The sequence below is a fragment of the Ambystoma mexicanum genome, chromosome 13 (assembly GCF_040938575.1).
Source record: "Ambystoma mexicanum isolate Mex_15411 chromosome 13, UKY_AmexF1_1, whole genome shotgun sequence".
Taxonomy (NCBI): Eukaryota; Metazoa; Chordata; class Amphibia; order Caudata; family Ambystomatidae; genus Ambystoma; species Ambystoma mexicanum.
In genome coordinates, this window is record NC_090938.1 from 146290034 (window position 1) to 146310614 (window position 20581).

The window sequence follows — 20581 nt, forward strand, 5'->3', positions numbered from 1 at the left end:
TATGGGTTCGTGGACGTTTACAAAACTGCTGTGGAGAAGATTGTAGATGTGTTAACATTATTTTATGTGTGTTTACTGGATCCTGGCATTTTTTTTTTATGTATCCTGGTAAATCTCTTTTTTTCTGCAGGATATATTTCGGTCAAACATACAAAATCATGCCTACAACTGTATACTAAAAAAAAAAAAAAAAAAAAAAATTGACACTTCGACGAAGGGGCAGGGAACATCAGTAACCCATGTGATGCAGTGCCCAGCAGGCACTTCTGGCTTTCTATGTGGGGACTTATTCAGCCGTCTGGACTCGGGGTGGGGACGATGCCGTACACTAAGAGGCTGGAAACAGCACTCAAATTTTACGGACACTATCATATAATCTACGGTGTTAAAACAAGAGACAATAGGGTGCTTTCATGTATTGCTAGAGAATTCTTAAACATGGTCTAATCTCGGGGTGTCAATCTATCGATTTAGCAGGACGTAGTCATCTAATTGCATGTTTTTTGTAAAGAAGCAAATGTAATTTGCAGTGCAACCTCCTGGCTGTATATGAACCGCACTATCCTTTGTCAGGTGCGATAAAATAAAGCAGATTGCAGGCTACTCTCCGGCGTCACAAAAGATGTGGCAGTGCTGTCTAGTCAGGGAACACTAATGCTAGTTATAAAGAGCGGTCTTGCATCCCTATCATATGGAAGCAAGCTGCAGTCGACCATGCGACACAGACTCGTCTCAGAAACGTGGTAGCGAAAGTACTAAATAGTTGTAATGATCCCCCGCCCCCCGGACATAATAACGCTTGTATGCAGTCATGTTTTGTGCTTGTCTTGACAAGTAGTGTCACGGGCAAGTACGCTGTTTTCGTACGCATGCCCCATAGCCTCGCCCAATGCGGGGGTTTCCCCTACGTCGCCATGTTTTGCGTATTTAACGTATAGTCTCCATAGAGACCTCGTCTCAGTACCTCCTTCCGGCTGCGCATTTGTCGTAAACTCCCTTGTCATTTGATCTTCAAAGCTCCCGTCTGTGCGCCAATAACGCAAAGGCTTGTATTCAAGAAGACAGGTTACGTTGGTTGGAATGCGTAGAAGCTTCACTAACGCCCTTGGAGGCGGCAGATAGCGTATGAGCTGCGATTCGCAGAGGCTGCGGCGAGTATCTGGCCGCGCGCTGCCTTTCTCGGGCCTGCGTTTTTTGCGTAGCACGACCCAAGATGGCGGGTTTGAGCGAGGAGGAACGGGCGGAGGAGACAAGGCGGCGGCTGAGGCGCTGAGAGCAGAGGAGCCGGAGAGAGTAGCGAAGAGGGTCGAGCCTGTAGCGGGGCCCCCAGGCCTCCCCACGGGGCTCCAGTGATCCCCGGTGGCCTCGCACCCCCACCTTTCGGCCTGTTCGCCCCCCACCCCCACGACCCGCTACCTTTGACAGTCAGTCTCGCACCCCCACCTGTCAACGTGCTCCTACCAGTTCTTCGTGTACCTCCCACCCTTCAAGCCTGTCACCCTCTTGTCGTTTCCACCAAACCTCTCACTGCCCGCCCCGGTAGCCCCCCAAGCCCTTGGTAGGCCCGGGCCGTGACACCCTCTTGCCCATAAGTCTTCAGCTGTTGATCTTTACTGCCATTCTTGATACTCTGTGCTCCCTCTCGCAGTCGCTTTAAAGCTCCCTGTGCCTGTAACCGCCCACCACTTGTACCAGGCCTGTTAGCCCCCCCCCCCCCCCACCAGCCGCCTCCAGTGCCCGCTCCCGCCTGTACAGCCCTCGGCGCCCCTCTCTCCCCGTTCTGTCGGTCTCCTCTGCCTCATATTGCCCCCGCCGTCGTAGAATGATGAAGCTGAAATCCAATCAAACCCGCACTTACGATGGGGACGGATATAAGAAGCGTGCGGCCTGTCTATGCTTCAGGAGCGAGAGCGAGGAGGAGGTAAAATTGTGGCTTGCGAGCGTGTTTGGGGTTATTGGGGCCAATGAACCTCAGTCTTGGGACATGTACGAGGAATTGGACATGGCGTTAAGGATCAACTGGAGGATGGGAGATATACCCAGGTCATAGCAGTGGGGTTGGAGGCCCTGGGCTTCAGGCAATAAGCACACTAGATCGTGGACACAAGTAGTAGAGGAAGGGGGTGAGTATCTAAAGGTAAATGGCCATGGGATGCAAGAGGTTTGGTAGTGATGGACTAGAGAGTTCACACATGCGAGGGCTTCTAGAGGCGATGGAGCAGAGGTGAGTGCATCTAAAGATGGAGAAGTAACAGTGAGGGTTGGTGACCATAGATCCCGTGTGGTTAATAGGATGGTAGAGGGTTAATGGGGATGACGAGAATGCCCACTCCATATCCCTGTGTAGAGCACCCCTCTCTCCTGCCCCCATCTCTGCACCCTCTGAGTACGTCCAGAGGGGGCAAGTGACTTATTATGCCACTCGTATTAGCTTGCAGCTTAAAACATTTCTACTACTATTCATACAAACCACGGTGGTGCAGAGCTCCGTGCCAGGGATAATTGGCAATAAGTGAGTTGGAGAGAGAAAAGTGGGCGACAGAGGCCACCACGCACTGGTGGTTCAGGAGATTGAGCAGGCTGGCACCTATCCATAGGGAGGCCAGGAAATGTAACACTATGTCGCTGCCTCACTTCTCGGAAGTAGTCTTCTCACAAAGTTTCTCTTGTTCACCCAGGACACTTCCAAGAGTTTACAAAAGGACGGAAGCCCCATTGATCATTAAGGAGCCTCTTTGTTGACAGAATATATATATATATATTTTAGATTTACCACTTCACTTTCTTCTTTTGGGTATATTTTTCTGCCGAGATGTTTACTTTACTTTGTTACAGCGAGGCCTGCACGCCATTAGTACTCTTCACTTGTGTAACTTATCAGCTCACAGAGGACCCTTTATTTGATCCCGAGAGAGACTAAGTCGTTGGCTTGGATTTCTTACAAAAGGCCAGTTCAAGAAGTGCAATACTTGCAGCACTAGTGCATGACTGACCTTTTAATTGCACTGTTTCTTATACGTGCGTACCTTAAGCCCATACCTTTTGGAAATTAAGCCCTACATTGATATTAGCAGAATATTAAGTTTCCTGCTTGAAAGGCGGGCAACCGCGTCACTCCTGATAGAGTTTTCCACACCTAAACGAACCCTTGCCCAAGCTGGCGTTGAAGCCATCTATAAATAGTGGCCATTCAGTTTTGTACAATGCACCATCCGGTATCCAGTGATTGCATCGAATGCAAAAGCATGGAAAAATGCATATTTTTTTTAAAGGTTTTATTTTTTATTATACTGGGTTTTAAGGGGTAAAAAAACGAGGGTTGGGGGGGACCCCCATTAAAAAAAGATGCATTTTTTAATGCTTTTGCGTTCGATGCTATCACTATAAACCCACGTGGCCTAGTTTTCAGTGTGCAGGACTTGTGTTTGATATTTTTTTTGGGCAACCTCCTGCCATCAATATGTTGGTGACGGCAAAACAAGTTGGACTGTGTATGTATGTGGTGTATTAATTTGTTTATTGGACATTTGTATGGCGTTTATACAAGTATTTCCAGGCGCCGCAAGACAAAAGGGGGGCTGGGGATATAGGTAGAAAAAAACCATTTAGGGTCTTATTAGGCCTTTTGACATTCTTAACGTGCTGGGGCGGGTGGAGGAAAGGGGCCAGGGCTGTGCTAGGGGATTTCAGGGGGGGTTCAGGAGGCTAAGCCAAGTGCTGAGGGGGAGCCACGGAAGGCAAATGCCAGGGAAGAAACGGGGAAGGGAATGAAGTGTGATAGACGGGGTGGACCAGATTCAGGCTAGTCTGGGAAGGGTGTCAGAGGGCAAGTGTGGGTTAGGGATGCTGGGGAGACTGTCGGGGAGACTGTCAAGGAGGGCCTGGCCCATTTAAGGCTCGTAAGGGACAAGGTACCAGTTGCAGCAGCAGAGGGACATTAGCACGGGATAGGGAAGGAGGAGCAGAAGAGTAAAGTATTGAGAAGTTTCTGCAACTTGAGAAGATCTGGCTAAAGTCTGAGGGGGGGGGGGCTGGGTGGCCATTCCAGAGGGAGGCTCCTGCCAAAGGAAGATATCTACCTCCCACTCTCTGCTTGAAGAAACGTTTGACCTGCAGAGAGTTGGAAGTAGAGGACCCAAGAACTCTAGCAGGGATGTATTTAGGGAGAGAAAGCTGGATATAGAGACGGTTGACCAGGAATCTAAATTTGTATGTTCAGTGAATGGTAATTTGTGATTCCCTGTTCCTTTTTATGTCCTGTATGCTCCTCTTGTCCTTCTGTAATCGCCCTATGGCTACCGTATGGTATGAAGCATATGTGCAATGTGCTTAAAATAGGAGGTGGCCCTATAACTTCTTGTGGAAGATTGAACATGCCAGTCCCATCTACTTAGCAAGTTTCCTCAACTGCTCTGCGCCACAGAGCTCCACACTTGCTTTTGTTGTGAAGATTCAAATTCTCTCCTTTTTTAAAAAAAATTAAAACTAATAGGTAGTTTTGTATTGCCTCTCAATGTTGGTGGCATACGTTGACCTAAAAAATATGCAAGGCAACACATTTGCTAGGGTGTGGGTGTCCTTTTTATATACGGCCACTCTCAGTTTGACTCTCAATTCTCAGCAAAATCTACACAGCTGCAATGTCTTAGCCACTTGCAGACAATAGCAGCGTTGCTAGCATACATCATCTTATCGGGTGTCACATCTTTGCGCCTTTTAATTGCATTTGATCTTCAAAGCGTCTCATCGCCAGCCTTTTTGGGCATTTCTTTTTAAACACAGTGCTGTATTTGGGTCACGTGACCATGACGCTTTGTGAGGCACATTTTAGATTGAATAAGGTTACTGCCTCTCAAACTCTTGTGGTCCTGAACAAAGGTAGTTTCTTAAATGCTAAGGTGACGGTGGCCTGCAGATTACTACAGCAGGAGGATCCAGTGGTACAGTCGCTGCAGGTTTAAAACTTAGTAATATGCAATTATGTTGGTTAGTTGATGATCTATCAATTTGAGTGCAATCTGGGCTGTAGATGAGTATAATGCTCCCTGTTCTCTTGATGTTGGGCGTAGTTTTTCCCAATGCCAATGGGGATATTTTTTTAGGGGAGTATATATCTGTTTTAATTTAGCAGAAATCTCTTTTGAAATCCAGACGTTGCAAATTAAGATCCATTTTTATAGTAATGGTTTCTTTAGGTCAGAGAATAATTGTATGAGAGCTTTTATTTATTTTTAGTGTTTTTTTTTAATCTGAGCGGATCTGTGCAAATAGATGCAGCGTGCACAATCTTAGGCGTTTATACAAACATTTTTCGCGGAAATTGTTAGCTCTTAACTTTTTTGTCTGTTTTGCTGGAGTAATAGGGGCTGCTATGAACTTAATCTTTACGGATGAGTGCAACGTGCAGGTTAGGATTGCAGTGTCTCCACCCTTTTTCTTTTGGGTTATCGTATGCTGTGTGCACATTACAACTGGTGGCCTTGCTACTGTACCAATCCATGTTTGGCTATTGGCGTGTTGTGAGTGACCCTGTCGGGGATAATCCAAACTGTGATCTGTGGGGAAATGGTGGCTGTGACTAGTGGGGAGGGCAGGAAAAGCGGGAGTAGTAGAGACGAACATGAGTGCGTGTGTGCAGAGACGGCGGTTAAAGGGATGAAGGTGTGTGATTGTGTTCGCAAAAGTGCATGTGTTGTCAGTTGGATCATCAAGCGAGGAGTGCAGAGAAGCCTGCAGTGACGAGCAATTTTCCATAAAAGCAGTTTCCAGTAAAATGCTTGTGTAGTAATGGTCAGTCAGAACATGGCTGTGTGATGCTTCTTTCATCAGATACGTTCATGAAACTTTCATCCTAATAAATCCGGAGGTGTGATCTGGGGGTGCTACGTCAGCTGATGGAATTGACAAGATGTGGGAGAGTACTGGTGAATGGTTGCTAAAATGAGTACCATTGAAGTCTGTAATGATGCCTCTCCCCCTTTTGGTACTTCAAGACTGTGGCAACAAGCACTAAAGAGAGAACCGCCCCCCCCCCCACGCACACTGTTAAGACCATCAATCCCTAGTCTGGCATGTGCTAAACACGTGGCAGTGTGTTGCATTTTTTGATTTATGTTTCTTTCTCTTCCACTGATCTGCCCCTTCCAAGCCTTACTCTTCTGGTCACCTATGGTGGATTATTGTTCAGATTTGGCGGTTCACTTGTTGACTGCCTTCGCTTTACTCTGTGCTTCATGCCTGGTCAAAGTACCCTAGATAACACCATATGTGTTTTATTTTTGCTAGCTATGCCTCTTTCCACAACGTTCCTTAATGCTCTTCCTATGGTTTCTCATTATTTAGCTACTTGAAGGGACTCCATCATTGCAGAGCTTTTTTTGCTGAATTTCAGCACCCCAAAAGCATGGCTTAACTCTTTGCAGGATTGAGCCACATTGACACATTTTATTAAGAGCAATTTACCAGTTTTTCTATAACAGCTTATTTTTTTGAATAGTCGTCTGACAAATCGGTCTCATTATGTCCTCTTTGAACAATCGCACCATATTTTCCCTTATGCCTGCAGTGTTGATGGATTCTTTATAGAGGACTGTACTACGGCTGATCTAGCTCCACGCTGTCGTTTCTATAAAGAGCTTGCTCATGTAATGCTCTTAGACGGGTCCCTCGTCCAGTATAAATATCTAGCTCAAATCCCAAATTTGCTCTGCCTCCTGTAACCCAACAGATTTTTATTTTAGTCTCGTTTCATCCAGATGAGTCCATTAATTTCTCCAGCACATGTTTTCTGCAGAATTTATGATATGCGTGATGACCTTTGGGGTTTTCATATCTTAAGTGTTATGACACCTGCACCATCTTGTATCATTTGAAAGGTTCTGTATTTTGATGCTCCCAAGATGCTTTCATGTGCTGTTGAAACGCATTCTCGAAGGTACAAAAGGGGTTGTTTGGGTTCTACATACTGTTCTACCACTCACGTCATCAGATGGGCAAAGAGCAGTAAACTGGGAATTGGATGGCAATTCAGTACATCCAGTAGGTCAAAGGCGGTGTTCTTTATTGTATTGGTCACGTTGGCATCCGAAATTACTACAGCGTGGACAGTCTTTGTCCAAACCTTGCCTCCTATATGGTAAAGGTGGGTAAGGGCTCTTCCTTGATACCCGGACAATAGATCTGAAACGGGTGGTCTTTTTCCAGGCACTCTGGGTCTGCAGGAGAAAAGTGGAACACAGTGAGTGCATTTTCAGCAGATGGCAAACTGGTTAATTTAACCTGCTTAATATATGCTAAAACAGTGTCCAACTTGGCTACTGTGAGTTTGAAAAGTCATGTTGACTCCAGTCCTCGAGTTCTGGTGTTGCAGGGTTAAAAATTGCTGGCTATTTAGCTCGTAATTCCAGTTTACCAGACCCTGATTAGCTTGTTACCACCAGCTCCAGGGACCGACTGGTGGCATACTAACTTGAGACGTTACGTGGTTTACTTCGGAAAGTATGTAAAGAAGCATTCACACACTAAAAGACACTTAAAAGCACAATGGATTGTCTCTAATGGCTGATTGTTTTCTTTTCATGTGGCAGTTGGATGTGCAGCACAGTATGTCAGTTCATGGTTCCCCAGAGGCAGGTTTTGCTTACTAGGTGACCCTTGCGTGCAGGCGCTGCTTTTTGCTCCTCCTCATCACATCTTAATTTCAAACCGTGGTGTCTATAGAATTATCATATTTTTGCGAACCAATAAAGCCTGGGTATGCCTGTTCTGCGAAATCTTGTCTTGATTCACTCCCACCTCGTGGCTGTATAAGCAGGTGCATTCCTAAATCTTTTTAATGTGGCAATTGCGTCCAGACTGTTTGCTTCCGTGTAGCCTGTTGCAATTTGAAGATCCCTCCGTTTTTTTTTTTTACAATGTCTTATACTAAATAATAATCTGATGTTCAGTGTACCTTTTCCTGTATATTATGTTGCGATTTATGAACCTGTTACGTTCCACTTTCTTTTTATTTTTGTTTTAAATTTTGTTTCCCACTTGGCTTAATTCAGTGTGCTGCTCACAACCAAGCCAATGGGACAACACAAGTAGCTGCATCAGTAGAACACTTGCAAATTGCTACACTTTTTTTTTTCCTCAATTTCTTGGAACAGTTGGTATTGGAATCTTGCATGAGGTTGGTGGTGCTGAAAGTGCGCACTGCAGTGTATTGGTGAGATTTGTGTAGTGGTTGGCACACTTTCGCGTGGTTTGACTAGTGCATGAGGTTTTAGATGTACAATCTCCATGATTTGAGAGCTTGTTGGGTGTTCTGACCCACGTTTGGACTATGATGCTACAACATTTGGTGCTGTGGGCTTAGGAAATCCAAGATGGCCGAAAAAGCCCACATGTGCGCCAGAATCTATGAAAACCGCGCAGTTTGTGCGCACACCAAAATGGTCGCCTGACTTGCCACCCCCCGGTGCGGGTGTGCTGGGTCAGAAGAGCCATGAGTGAAATGGGGTGCCAAAGAGAAAAACAGTAGTGCCTGTTCGCTAGAAAGCACTTTAAAAATCACCTTTTGTTTCTCTGAATGCCAGCTCAAAATGCCTATTTTCAAACATTGCAACACATCCAAAAATCTCACTGAACACCAGCGGACATCTGGCAGAATGAAGTATGTGTGCATACTGAATCTGGGAAGATGAAGAGCCCAAAACAATGTTCATAACAAAACTGGCTGAGCTATGCATATCAGCAGCCTAACTGAAACTGGATTAAAACCACCAAAATCGAAATGTTTAAATTAACTGAGTGACCTACTTTTGAGTGTCACATAGTTTGTAACTGTTAAAATGTCATAGTTTTGAACTTAGAATCAGCATTCTAGCTGCATGTGTAAAAATTGTTAGTTTATTTGAATGCAGAAAACTGGGTAACTAGAAGTGACATTAGCTGGGGCCTGGCTTAAGGAACTGAATTCTGCCTGACATCTAACCCCACAGGAGTTAAAACCTGCTCAGCCACTCTTCCCCTTGCCAAAAGGAGTTGTCACCTCTCTGATTAGATTAGGGGTGGAGCAGCTACAGGGAGTTGAACAAAGGCCTGTCCTGGGCCCAGGCAGAGGGTTTATTGGGGGGAGGCCATAAATGGCTTCCTCTTGAACAATGGGCCTTCCAGGGCCCAGGCAGATGGTTTATTAGGGGGACCGTAAACTAGCTTCCTCTTGGCAGAAGCTGGGAGGGGCAGGGTCTCTGAGCTTGGCAGAAACTGGATAAACTGGTTTCTACACCATGTGACCTGGGAAACCACACCCCTTTGGGGCCAGAACATAAATCTAAAAAGATGGATCATTCATAGAGCGGACTTGTGAAAATTTTATAAGTGATATCATTATTCTTGTGATTTTTCTGTGCACATTTGAAGACGTGTTAGGACCCGGTGGTATGTTCAGGGGGGGTTTTAGCGGAAAAGAGGATATTACTCTAAATGTATGTATGTTAAAAATCTGACACTCCACCACCTAATGCCCACATGCTTTGCGAACATTTGTGTAAATGCGGGGACAAATCCAATATTGGTAACCCGACCAAAAAGTGAAATATGTTGCCATTTTTGAACCCAAGCCCCCAGGAAGAGCAGAGTTTGAACAGGGTATACCTCATGTGATATGTGATGGGTGCATGTAATTTCAAACCACTGTGTATCTATGAAATATGTCTTTAGGTCAAATATAGATTGTGTGTAATTTGACAGGGGAGTGTCCTTTCTGCAAGTCATTAAATGACATCGCTTTGACACTCCACTTCTTTTCCCCAATCAAGAGAGAAAGGAAAGCTTGAGCAATGGGCAGTTGAGAGAGGGGCTGGCTAGTGATGCTGCACACACACCCACTTTCAAAAGACATAAAAAGAGCCACTGGAAGCTAGAGAGGGGATTCTGTTCCACCTGCTGCGGGACGCTCTGCCGGGAAAATCCATACTTTACCTCCATCAACCTCCAGAGAGCCAACATAGAGACTTCAATCTATCCACCTTCAGAGACCAAGACTTTACTTCAGAATTTGTAGCAGAGAGGTCAACTACAAGCTAAATCCCTCTTTAGCAGGCCTCAAATCATTGCCACTATTCACAGCCAGGCGAGCTGTTTGAATTCTTTGCAAGCACTCTTGCCATTTGCCAGAGAGCAGTGTTGTATCCAGAGAGAGACCAGCTGAACCGGAGACCGCTGTATCCGGACCCACAGACCTGATCAGAACCAGAGACCCAGACCAGACCAGCAGAGTAGAGCTGACCCAGACGCTGTGCGCAGAAACCGTCCGTGGCGAGTGAAGAAAACCTGTTGACCAGAACCAATCTCTTAGTTAAAATAATATAATTCAATCTATTTTAATCTAACCAGAACTGCCTCCTAACTGTCACCTGTCATTTGCAAAGCTGTCACTTGTCATTTTCTAGCTGCAAGCTGTAACCTGTCGCTTTGAACTTTTAAAATTTCAAATCTGAAAAACTACCTTATTTAATCGTCCGTATCTCTGGAACCGTTTGGGCTAGGAACTTGGTTTAACTTTCCTCTGAAAGCTTAGAATCTCAGCTTTTCAACAAGCCTAGGACTTCATAATCCTCATACTTTTGCCGTAAACACGATTCTCGCACTCGCGAATTTTACCGCGATTTGCAATTTGGTTAAAAATACAGCCACGTGTGAAAACAGCAGCTTCATTGCTTTCCTTTGCCAAAAATTCGTTTAACCTGCTAGTTACTCCTAGATCCTTGCTAAAGTGAGCCTGAACTCATCCCAAGTATATTTTACTCACCCTGAACCTCCGAAAGGGAATTAAAACCATTTTCAGCATATTTCTCACTGCATTGTCACCATATTCAAAGCATTTTGCCTGTGTTTCAAAACTCCTATCTGTTGTATAAGCTGCTGGGGGGAATTGAACTGAATTCTATTTGATTGCATTCCTAAGAACTGTCATCTTCATCTCCTTACAGTGCATAAAAGGGGGGGTGAGTTGTCCAAGAAAGTGATTACATTGTCTTTTGCTGAAATCCTATCAAGTTATTTTCTGTACTGCATTTCATTCCACATTGCATCCATTTGAAACCATAAAAGTATTGTTGCTATCGTATCCATCCTATAACCACTCATCATTGATTATAAAGAAGTGGGCTAGTGCCGGACTATCCATTATTGATTACTGCTCAGGTTAAGTGTGATATTCAATTATTAATTTATTATAAAGTGTGATATATATATATATATTGTTTAAATTATCAAATAAACCGTTTAAACTTGCAAAACAGAACTACTTCGTGGCTCAGTGGGGTCAGGGGGATTCCAAGAGAGGGGTGTTATATAGGGGTAGTCATCCAGAACGCATGAACTGGACGTAAAGATATATCAATAAGGGTTTCCATTCAGTATCCCAGACTAGGCATTGACTTAGCTGTAGTGTTGAATTGAATCCTCTTACAAGCTTTTTTTCATGTAATCACTGAACAGTAAATCCAGTCAGATTGTTAGAATTAACTATTCAAAATTAAGATCCCTCCATTTGAAATACCCCTCCCCGCCTCCATGCATGTCTGGGGATATCCCGAAACTCTTGTTTTTGCTACACAGTTCGTATGCTGTGACAGAGTGAATTTATCAACGTTTGCTGTTGAACTGGCTCTAGAGGTGAGAAAGGGGTAGATTTTATAACTTGCCAGTACTGCTGTGTTCTCAGTTTGTACTAGCCACTAGCTAGCAGTAATGAACTTTTGGCGAGTAAGACATGGTGTGCTGTGTCTATGTATAGAAGTGACTTTATGGCTGGCTAGCATGTAGCTTGCAACTTCCATCTGTTCCTCCTGACGTATACACAGGGAGCAAAACGGAAAGTTCCAAGCTAATGGCCAGGTATAAAGTCACTTGCCACCTTATTCTTTACATCCACACAGCACCATTTCTTAGGCGTTGTCCAATATCACTAGCCAGTGACGAGTACACATTTTGCACTCTGGTAGTGTGTGTATTTATTTATATATGCCTTTTTTATATGTACATTCCAGTTTGGCGGGATAGAAATTGGGGATTTGTTGACCAGGAGCAAAAAGCAGCTCCGGGGTATCCAGCATAAACATTTGGGCAGGAGCTAGTACAGACGGCGTAGCAAATCCAACTTTGCGCAACATGCATACTGTGTCCATTTCATGTTATCCAATATGCTCAAACTTCCCCTTTTAATCATATTCTTCGTCCTTTAGATACATCCCCAAAGATACATAGTTAATATCACATAGCTAGGTTTGTATAGCACAACTTGCCCCAGGAGTCAAACGTAGCTCCTGGTATCTGTTGGTTTAAAGCCATCAATGCCCCCCTTCGCTATAACCAGGAGCTAAATAGCCCCCAGCAATTTCAAACCCTGTTTTTGTACTGCTGCATTGTATGTTAGTACAATGCACACGCCAATCCAAAAAAACACTTTTGATTCCAACGATTAAGGATAAAAGAATGCTTGGTAACTAATACTGTAATCCCAATGTTTCCTAATATTCGTGCTCTGAAGACTGGGTAATTATGCTACCAAAACTATCGAATGGCCACAAACTTTCACTAAGTAAAACGTGCACTGGTAATTTTACTGACAAACTAATCTTATGTCTTCTGCCGCCTGTGTGCTGATTATATTATACATGGAATTGGGAGAAAAGTACGCTCAGTACTCAACGTGGCACAAACGATAATTGACAGCACACCACCATTTGAGCAACAAATGTATGGTGTCCCAGGCGCCTGTAATTTCTCTTGTGAGATGCTACTTCTGAGTATTGATGAACGTTTCAAATGTCAAGAGTACCCAGTCACTTGCTCCCTTGTCTACAAATGCACGCAGATCCACACTATTTCTTGTTCATTTTGTTTGTGTTCCTGGTGTGCACACATGCATGATTGTATTTCACTCACTGCCCTTAGCTAGCAAGTTATTTGTAGCTTGTTGAACCAGAGGATAAGTCTTCCGATATGAAACCCTGATCAAGAAGACGAAAGTGAGCAGAGCACTTCCTTTTGCATAGCGCTTATTAAAGCTTTTTTTAAATTTAATTTGGCATATATAACAGGCCTGTATAGCTAGACAGTGTTTCAATGCTCCACAAGGCAAAAGGGTAGGGAGCAAAGGAACAAACATTAGAAATGACAATAAATGATAGATCAAGAACGGTCCTACTAAAATTAGGAGCGTGGAAGTGCAGCAAAAAAGAGCAAGGGTTAAAGGGTTTGGGGGGGGGGGGAGTGCTAGGTGGCCCAGGGGCAAGTGCCTGTTGCAAGCAGGTAAGTGCATGGGCAGGCACATCCAAAGTGATGGAGATCAACCACGAGGTGAGTGCGTGCCTGAGATCAGCCAGGCAGCCTTGTGCCCAGATGCCTGTCCATAGGCGGTGTGTATGCTGGTGGCAATTGGACAGAAGGCCAGGGCCCCTTAAGAGTCAGGAGGTGCCTGGCCACCAATCTGTGACTGTGCAGATGCTTAGCACTGGAGGGACGGAGGAAAGGAGGAGAAGAGAAACGTCTTGAGTTGTTTGCCAAACTTGAGGTGAATCTGTTCAAGACAGAGCGAGAAAGAGAGATGGTACTAGAGGAGGGAGCCAGTGGTGAAGAGGGATCTGATCCTAGCTCTCTGCTTGGAGAAATGTTTGACCCGCAGAAATGTTTGACCTGCAGAGAGTTGGAGCGAGAAGATCGAAGGATTCTGGAAGGAGAGTATTTAGTGAGAGTTGCAGGTAGCATGGTCCCAGGCCTCGGACAGCCTTATGGATGATGCAAAGGGCCGTGAATTTGATCCTTGCAGCAACTGGGAGCCAGTGAGATTTTAGAGCTGGTGAGAAACGGTCCATGGGCTTGAGGCCAAGGATAAGTCTTGCAGCCCTATTCTGGATAAGTTGAAGGGGCCGGAGGGAAGAAAGAGGCAGGTTGAGTACGGGGCTGTTAAAATAATCCAGCCTGGAGACGACCAGCGCTCTAGAGACATGAAGCTTCTGGGGGAAGGTGAGTAAAGGGAGAATGCCCTTTTAGGGGGTGGATTTGAAAGTGGGCCTTCTTGGCAAGGTCCAAGATTTGAGGATTAAAGAAAAGAGTAGAGTCTAAGATTACCCCGGTGTTTCTGGATTCAGGACGGCCAGAGTGCGGGGGGAGGGAGAAAGGTGAAGCGGGGAACAGGTGTCCCAATGGGAAGAATCTCAGTTGGGTTGTGACCAGGTGCTGGCAAGGGACAATACCAATGGAAACCTAAATGGATTAGTAGAATTTAGCACATTTCATTTTTTGAATTTGTTTATTTGCAATGAGTGCAGTGCAAGGTATAGTGGGGATTAGTTTGGAGATGCTACCATTATTGGTCTCTGCTACCCCTTACTGGGATAGTATATTCTGAAGGTTGACTGAGGTGTTTTTAAATATTTTTTTTTCCTTCTGTGGTAGGGGCTTCTAGCAGGGCTCTGCAATGTTTAGTCTACAGAGTTTTTAGACTTCAGCAGGATCCTGGATGTAGTCATGCAAAACCTCCTGGAGAGATGCTGGTTGCTTCCCCCTGTAATAGTGTAAGGATGGTGAAAGAGTGTGAGGGGAGGTTGGCGGTTGTTGAACTATGACTTGGAGATCCTGGCTGCTGTGGAAGTAGGGGCCATACATTGTTGTTGCTTTAGTTAGCTGTGAAAGTTGACAAAAAGATTCTAGTCCTTGATGGTTGAAGGAATCTAAGCTTTAGGATTGTGCAGAAGGATGCCGTGATGGGAGCTGAGGTTGATGATTTCGGTCTGAGGCATTTAGGTGGCGTCCCAGAGGTGGATTACCGAGATAGTTGGACATACAAGATGGCTGTTCACATATGGTTTTTTTTCTCAGCAAATAGTTGTAAGAGAAGCATCGGTGGATTTAACATGAGGACAAGGGACAAATGCCCATGGGCTCTCCTGCTCTGCCTTTCTTGCATCAAAGGCAAACAACCTGGGCTGAACAGGGCCTTCTACTGAAATCTTATCCTTTTAACAAGCGCACCATTTACAATGATGGGTGATTATTGATAGATTACATACATGAAACATGTGTCCCAAGTTTGTCACTTTTTTTATTGTTCTAGCTGAAAGAATTCAGCCTTTCAATGTTAAATCTTTAAAATGATTCGCTTTAGTACAAAAATCAATGTCAATATCACTGTGCGAACATTCTGATCATAAAACTTGATGTACAAAGTAAAATGGCACAACCATCAAAATGAGGAAATTCATTTCAAATGACAGACTTCTTCCAGCCTGCAAACGACCTTCTAGTTATGTAATTAGTCAATGCAGTTAGATTTTAAAAAGGCATCACAATCATTTTATCAGTTAGTACAAATTAAAAAAGCAACACATTTCACAATTGCAACTTGTACCATGATTAGTTTGGAGTGATTTTACACAGATCCTCTGGGTTCAAAGTCCTGAATATTTTGAAATACGGTCTAAATGGCATATTTCGTTGTTCTGTTAATGTCAGACATGGTTAGGTAGTGCTGTAAGGTCTCATGTTGATGTTGGTTGCAGCTGAATCTACAGATATTCTCGCATTTGGGAATTTCATGGCACCTGTAACGAATCTCAAACATTTTACAGAGATTAAGTCGATATCGCCAGAGCGTATTTTGAAAGTGAGGACTTGGGGAATTAAAGCAGATAAGATTCGGTAGTTCTGAATCTCCTTTCTACGAATGGGTTATCTTTAAATACTCTGTAGTTCTTACATGTTTCTATGGTACGTATCCATTCGTGTTGCTTAGCTTGATTTTTGCTCGAGTCGGATTAGATGGTGGCAAGTTCTGTGATATCAGCTGTGTAACCATTACATAGTTAACATGACCTTTCCATACTCGAGGAAAATCATGGTCCGAATTAATCTTATCGTTTGATATTTTAGTCAGAAGCAAGCTGGAATGTAGAGCCATAAGAAACGTCTATGTAAGGAAAGTGTTCCAGGTGTACATAGCCAATAGCGAAGGAAGAGCTAGCTCGTATCTTAAAATGCACATAGGCTGGCTTTTTGGAAGTGCTAGAACATGTTTCCATTAGAGGCCTTCGATTTGTGTCCATAACGTTTCCGGTTTGTAGGGTTCAGTTTCTGTGCCATTTAAAATAATGGGCGTCACTTCTTGCATATAAACTAATACATTGTTGAGCAAGAGAATTTGCCAAATCTTGCTTGGATTATTCACGCTTGCGATAAAGCGGAGTCGATCTTTGCTTGCAATTGCATTAGATACGGCTCATCTGCTGTGTGGTTATTGATGTTGCTTCCCAGGTATTTCTATTGATGTATGACCGCCAGCCTACTTTCATTTACTAGCCATTTTGTCTTCCTAAACCTTTTCGGTCTGCCTACAAGAAAAACTGCAGTGACAGACGCATCTAGGGCAACTTGGTCAAGCAAACATTCTATGTCTGCAAAAAAATTATCAGTGATACCAAAATGGTTCCAGTAAATGTTAACCAGAGCAATTAGTCGAGAGTTCATAGAGATCCTTACTAACTGAGATACGTATGGGGTTCCTCACATCTACTCTTATGTAGTCCAGTTGACATTTTGCAGGTTACGAGTAGGCCAGCCATCAGTGTTCTCTTGGCTTGGGCTATGGAATAGTGAAATCATTCCAAACTGGAGACTCAACCAAACATGTTTCTTGTAATGCTACAATGTCGTATTGGCCAAGGTCATGGGATTTATTGTTCAATAAATGGATGCGCCCTTGTGAGTTCCAGCTTGAAAGTACGAGTCTCCGTGATTGTCAGATCTCAAATTGCTGGGTTTCAGATTGAAGTCATGATTGTTCATTTATGTTTGAGGCAAGGAGAGTTTCAGAGGTTTTTGCATACAAGTTATTTAATATCAGAAGGCTGAAAATTAGGCCCCGTATCGGAGATAATCGTCATCCCTGCTTAAATTTGCATCTTTATTTCTAATCGGCTCGTGAGTGAGGGTGAATCCTAGATCAAAGAGGGATTGTCTAGCCTGTTGAGGACTATGCCAGACTGAATCCACAGCCTAGCTGTAGTAAGATTGGATTCATGTAAAAACTCAACCTGATTATATCAGAGGAGGACAAATCGTCTAGGCTTGGCACGTCTGCAAAGATGTTCAATATGCTTGTCCTGTTAAGGTCATAAGAGTCGACTAGTTTCGGTCTACATTGAATTATTAGGGCATGAAGATGTGAGTTGGTCTTGGTCTATGTCCATCATTAGTTTTAACAACCCCATTGGACTCCTTAATTGAGAGTTTGTCTTTACTTGGGGCTTGCATTGGTTGCGACTGTTTTTGGGCTGGTGTGAAATCTCTTGAAAGCATTTGGGTGCTTGTGGACTTGCAGGCGGAAAGAATTGCAAAAATATTGTTGCACCGATTTCCCTTTTTCAAATCTTTGCTCTACGTGATGAATTCATCCCGCGAGTTACTCTCCCCAATTTTAATTTGTTCCACATGATTTAGTGCAGGCAGGTGTTTCGAAGAGTCCGCAAATATCAAAAGCCTCTTAATTCTCTTTCCGCAATGACATTACTTTTTTCTCAAGCTCTTTTTAGACGCCTTGTCGGGTGAAGATGAGTCGCCTTAAGCAGGGATCGCAAGTGCGTCTGTTGGTGTCGGAGATTGTGGGTATGGCTAATCGTCTTTGAATCCTTGCTTAAAGTGCAGAGTGAAGCTCGAGAATTGGTGAAAGACTGTTGGAAGGTCGGTGTCTTTCACCAGAGAATTGGAACCTTCAATAATGCATGATTTGGTTGAGAGTCATTATTGGACTCGAGCGCAGGCTCAAACCCCTGGTCTAAGAATACGTTCGGACTGATTGAAATGATGGAACTTCTTTCTACTTAATGATGTAGAATGTCTTCAATTAATCTGGTTTGAGTATTGAGCTTTGCATCTAAGGTTTCGTATAGCTTGTTGAGGGAAGAGCCAAATTCAAGGCTGTTAGAGTAGGTTGAAGCAGAAGCAACGAAGATGATCGAGGCATTGAAGAGTTATGTAAATTTCCATCATTGATTATTTAGTTGGGAAAGGTCCAGAGAAAATATTAGAAGCATTCCCAAACAAGCTCAGGGATTGCGATAATGGTGAACAGTGAGTAGACTGAGGATGTGACTTCACGGAGAGAGTCAGGCTATGGATAGGTAACAAAGGAGGTGTAAAATTAGGTTTGGAAGTAATTGGAATATTCGAATTTTGGGGAAAGGAGTCCGGATTGCTCAGTTCAGTAGGTGAGTCAATGACCGCCAGGTCGTACGTGACTGCAGTGCCGGTGGAGATGGTGTGCAATAACTTTAGAAGTGCACTGTTGAATCTGAGTGTCATGGAGTTAATGTCGGCTGGTTCTGGCAAAAGGTGTGCGTTTGAGTTCACTGAGATGGCCTCCATAGTAGTGTCACTCAGAATTGAGGATGCAACTATTGGATTCGGCAATACAAGTGGGCTTTTGTTTTCGGATGAGCTTTTTTCGGAGCAAATGTTATGGGACAGCTTTGTGGGGGGAAAAGCTATGCTTACGCCGCCAGGTCGCGACTTGGCACCTTCGACCGGGTAGGACTGTTGGATGTCAGCTGTCAGAGTGGGCTTGCACTCGAGTCAAGGGAGCGCTGTCTCTAGGTAATTGTCACCTGATCAGCTGAAGGGGTGTGCGTTTCAGCCGTTAGACTAAGTTTAGAATTTCAAGCTTGGACGGGATGTCGGATTTTAATGTATAGAAGGAAGGTAAAAGGCACTTCGCCATGCAACAAAATGAGTTGAATGCGTAAATATGAAATGAGGCAAACGGGTCCAAAGTTATGGTAAGCAACTTTTGGAATTTCGTACAAAGTAAAAATTATACACGTATAACAAAATATACGGGAATACAGAATACCTGCAAGAAATAGAGAACCAGCACCCGCCACCCAGCCACCGCGCTTGCAACTGCGCGCTTGCAACTGCGCGCTTGCAACTGCGCGCTTGCAACTGCGCACTAGCAACTGCAGCCTATAGCCTAAAATGAACAATAAAAGACGTAAGTATAAATATGCAATTACATTAGTAGCAGTCTAAGTCCTTAGATATTGAGAGTGGTCTTGTTCCAAGTCGTACGGCACTTGCAACTGCACTTAAATGCGCGCGCTGGAGATATATTGAATTATCGTACTTATGGCTATTAACTCCCACCCAGGACCCTCTGGGGCCATGTGCCTTAATTTTGCCACTGAATCGAAGTCAAAGTTGGAGATTGATTTGTCTAGAGGACAGTACAGAAGGAAGAGGAGCGGGCTAAATAGTCTACGGTGGAATCTGGTGCCAGTTTGGGAGAAGGTAAATTGAAGAATGTGGTGGGGTGTGCTTCAGTGTTGAAGGCAGCAGAGAGCATGGAGGATAGGAATTACGTAGTGTTGGCACTCTGGAATATTGACGACTGGGAGAGGCAGGGCAGCAATTGGCAAGGTTCTTGGTGGTCAGCGGAAGGTGAGGGCGAATGTGTGCCTTGCCAATAGTGCTCAACTTTTTCCATTCTATTTAATGATGGCGCATAGAATTGGCACAATATGTCGGATGCATACTGTGGATGTCTAGTTGTGCCAAGTCAGTTTTCCCCATGGTAACATTGTGATAGTCATTCTTTGTCCAGTCATTCTTTGTCCCGTACGTTTATGAATTGTAGTATAGCACGTTGTGTACGATCTTATTTTGTGTAATTCTGAATGCAGAGTGCATGGGACATTCTGTAGAAACTATTGTGCTCACGTACACTTTGTTATTGTCAGTGTTGCAGGATTGAATGTTTGCATATTGAGGGTTCTGCTTTGGCACGTTTATAAGACTGCATGTGAAGATCGAACAATTAAAACTGTATGGTAGTTGATATAGAATTCGCTGCGTCCATAAGGTTTGCTTCATTCGAAGCGCATGCAGAAGTGTTGGTATGGTGCGTTCATACTTTTTATGCAGATTTAAGGCTGGTATAATTGGCCATTTGTACTGGATAAACTTGGGGGTTGGTACAGCGTGTCTCATTGTACTGGAAGGACATCGTGTGCGCTCACACCGATACGGGAGTGCACGTTTATTCTACTGTGCCAGTCCTTGACTCTTCATGCGTATTTAATAGAATCTGTTGCATGTATATATATTTATGCTAGTGCAGTATGACATATATATATATATATATATATATTTATTTTTTGGTTTAGACACCGGTAGAAGCACTTTAGCGATAGACAATACTAATGCAGAACATGACTTGCTTGGTTGTCACAAACTATACACATGCACGCAACCCACACAGGGCAGCCTCTCGCACGTTTTAGATTTCTCCGTTACACGCTCCGCCTTCGTTATCGTGTGACCTTTGCAGGAAAGCAAGCTGAAGGGGCAAAGTACTGCTCACAGAACCCACTACCACCAATGCATTCGTCTGAAACCCGCTGCTAGAAAAGTACACTCGGCCAATAAACACATGCCTTGCCCCCACACAGCTTGAAAGCTAAAATTAGATGTTTGGGGAATTGGGTATAGGTGTTGGGGGAGAATGTCAAGACTCGGTTCACTTATGGGCTCACCTGCA

At 44.1% G+C, this 20581-nt stretch overlaps 1 protein-coding gene across 2 annotated transcripts in view; it reads left to right on the forward strand.

Moving 5' to 3' along the window:
* The first annotated feature begins 954 nt into the window (after positions 1-954).
* The window catches only part of NUDT3 (nudix hydrolase 3), a 387485-nt gene continuing 367858 nt past the window's right edge, over positions 955-20581 (forward strand). Inside the window, exon 1 of one of the 2 annotated variants that reach the window (XM_069633509.1) lies at positions 955-1921. In XM_069633509.1, the coding sequence (XP_069489610.1) occupies positions 1823-1921 (99 nt within the window). In that variant the 5' untranslated portion in view covers positions 955-1822. The remainder of the gene's footprint in view (positions 1922-20581) is intronic. The other variant, XM_069633508.1, reaches the window with a different exon arrangement.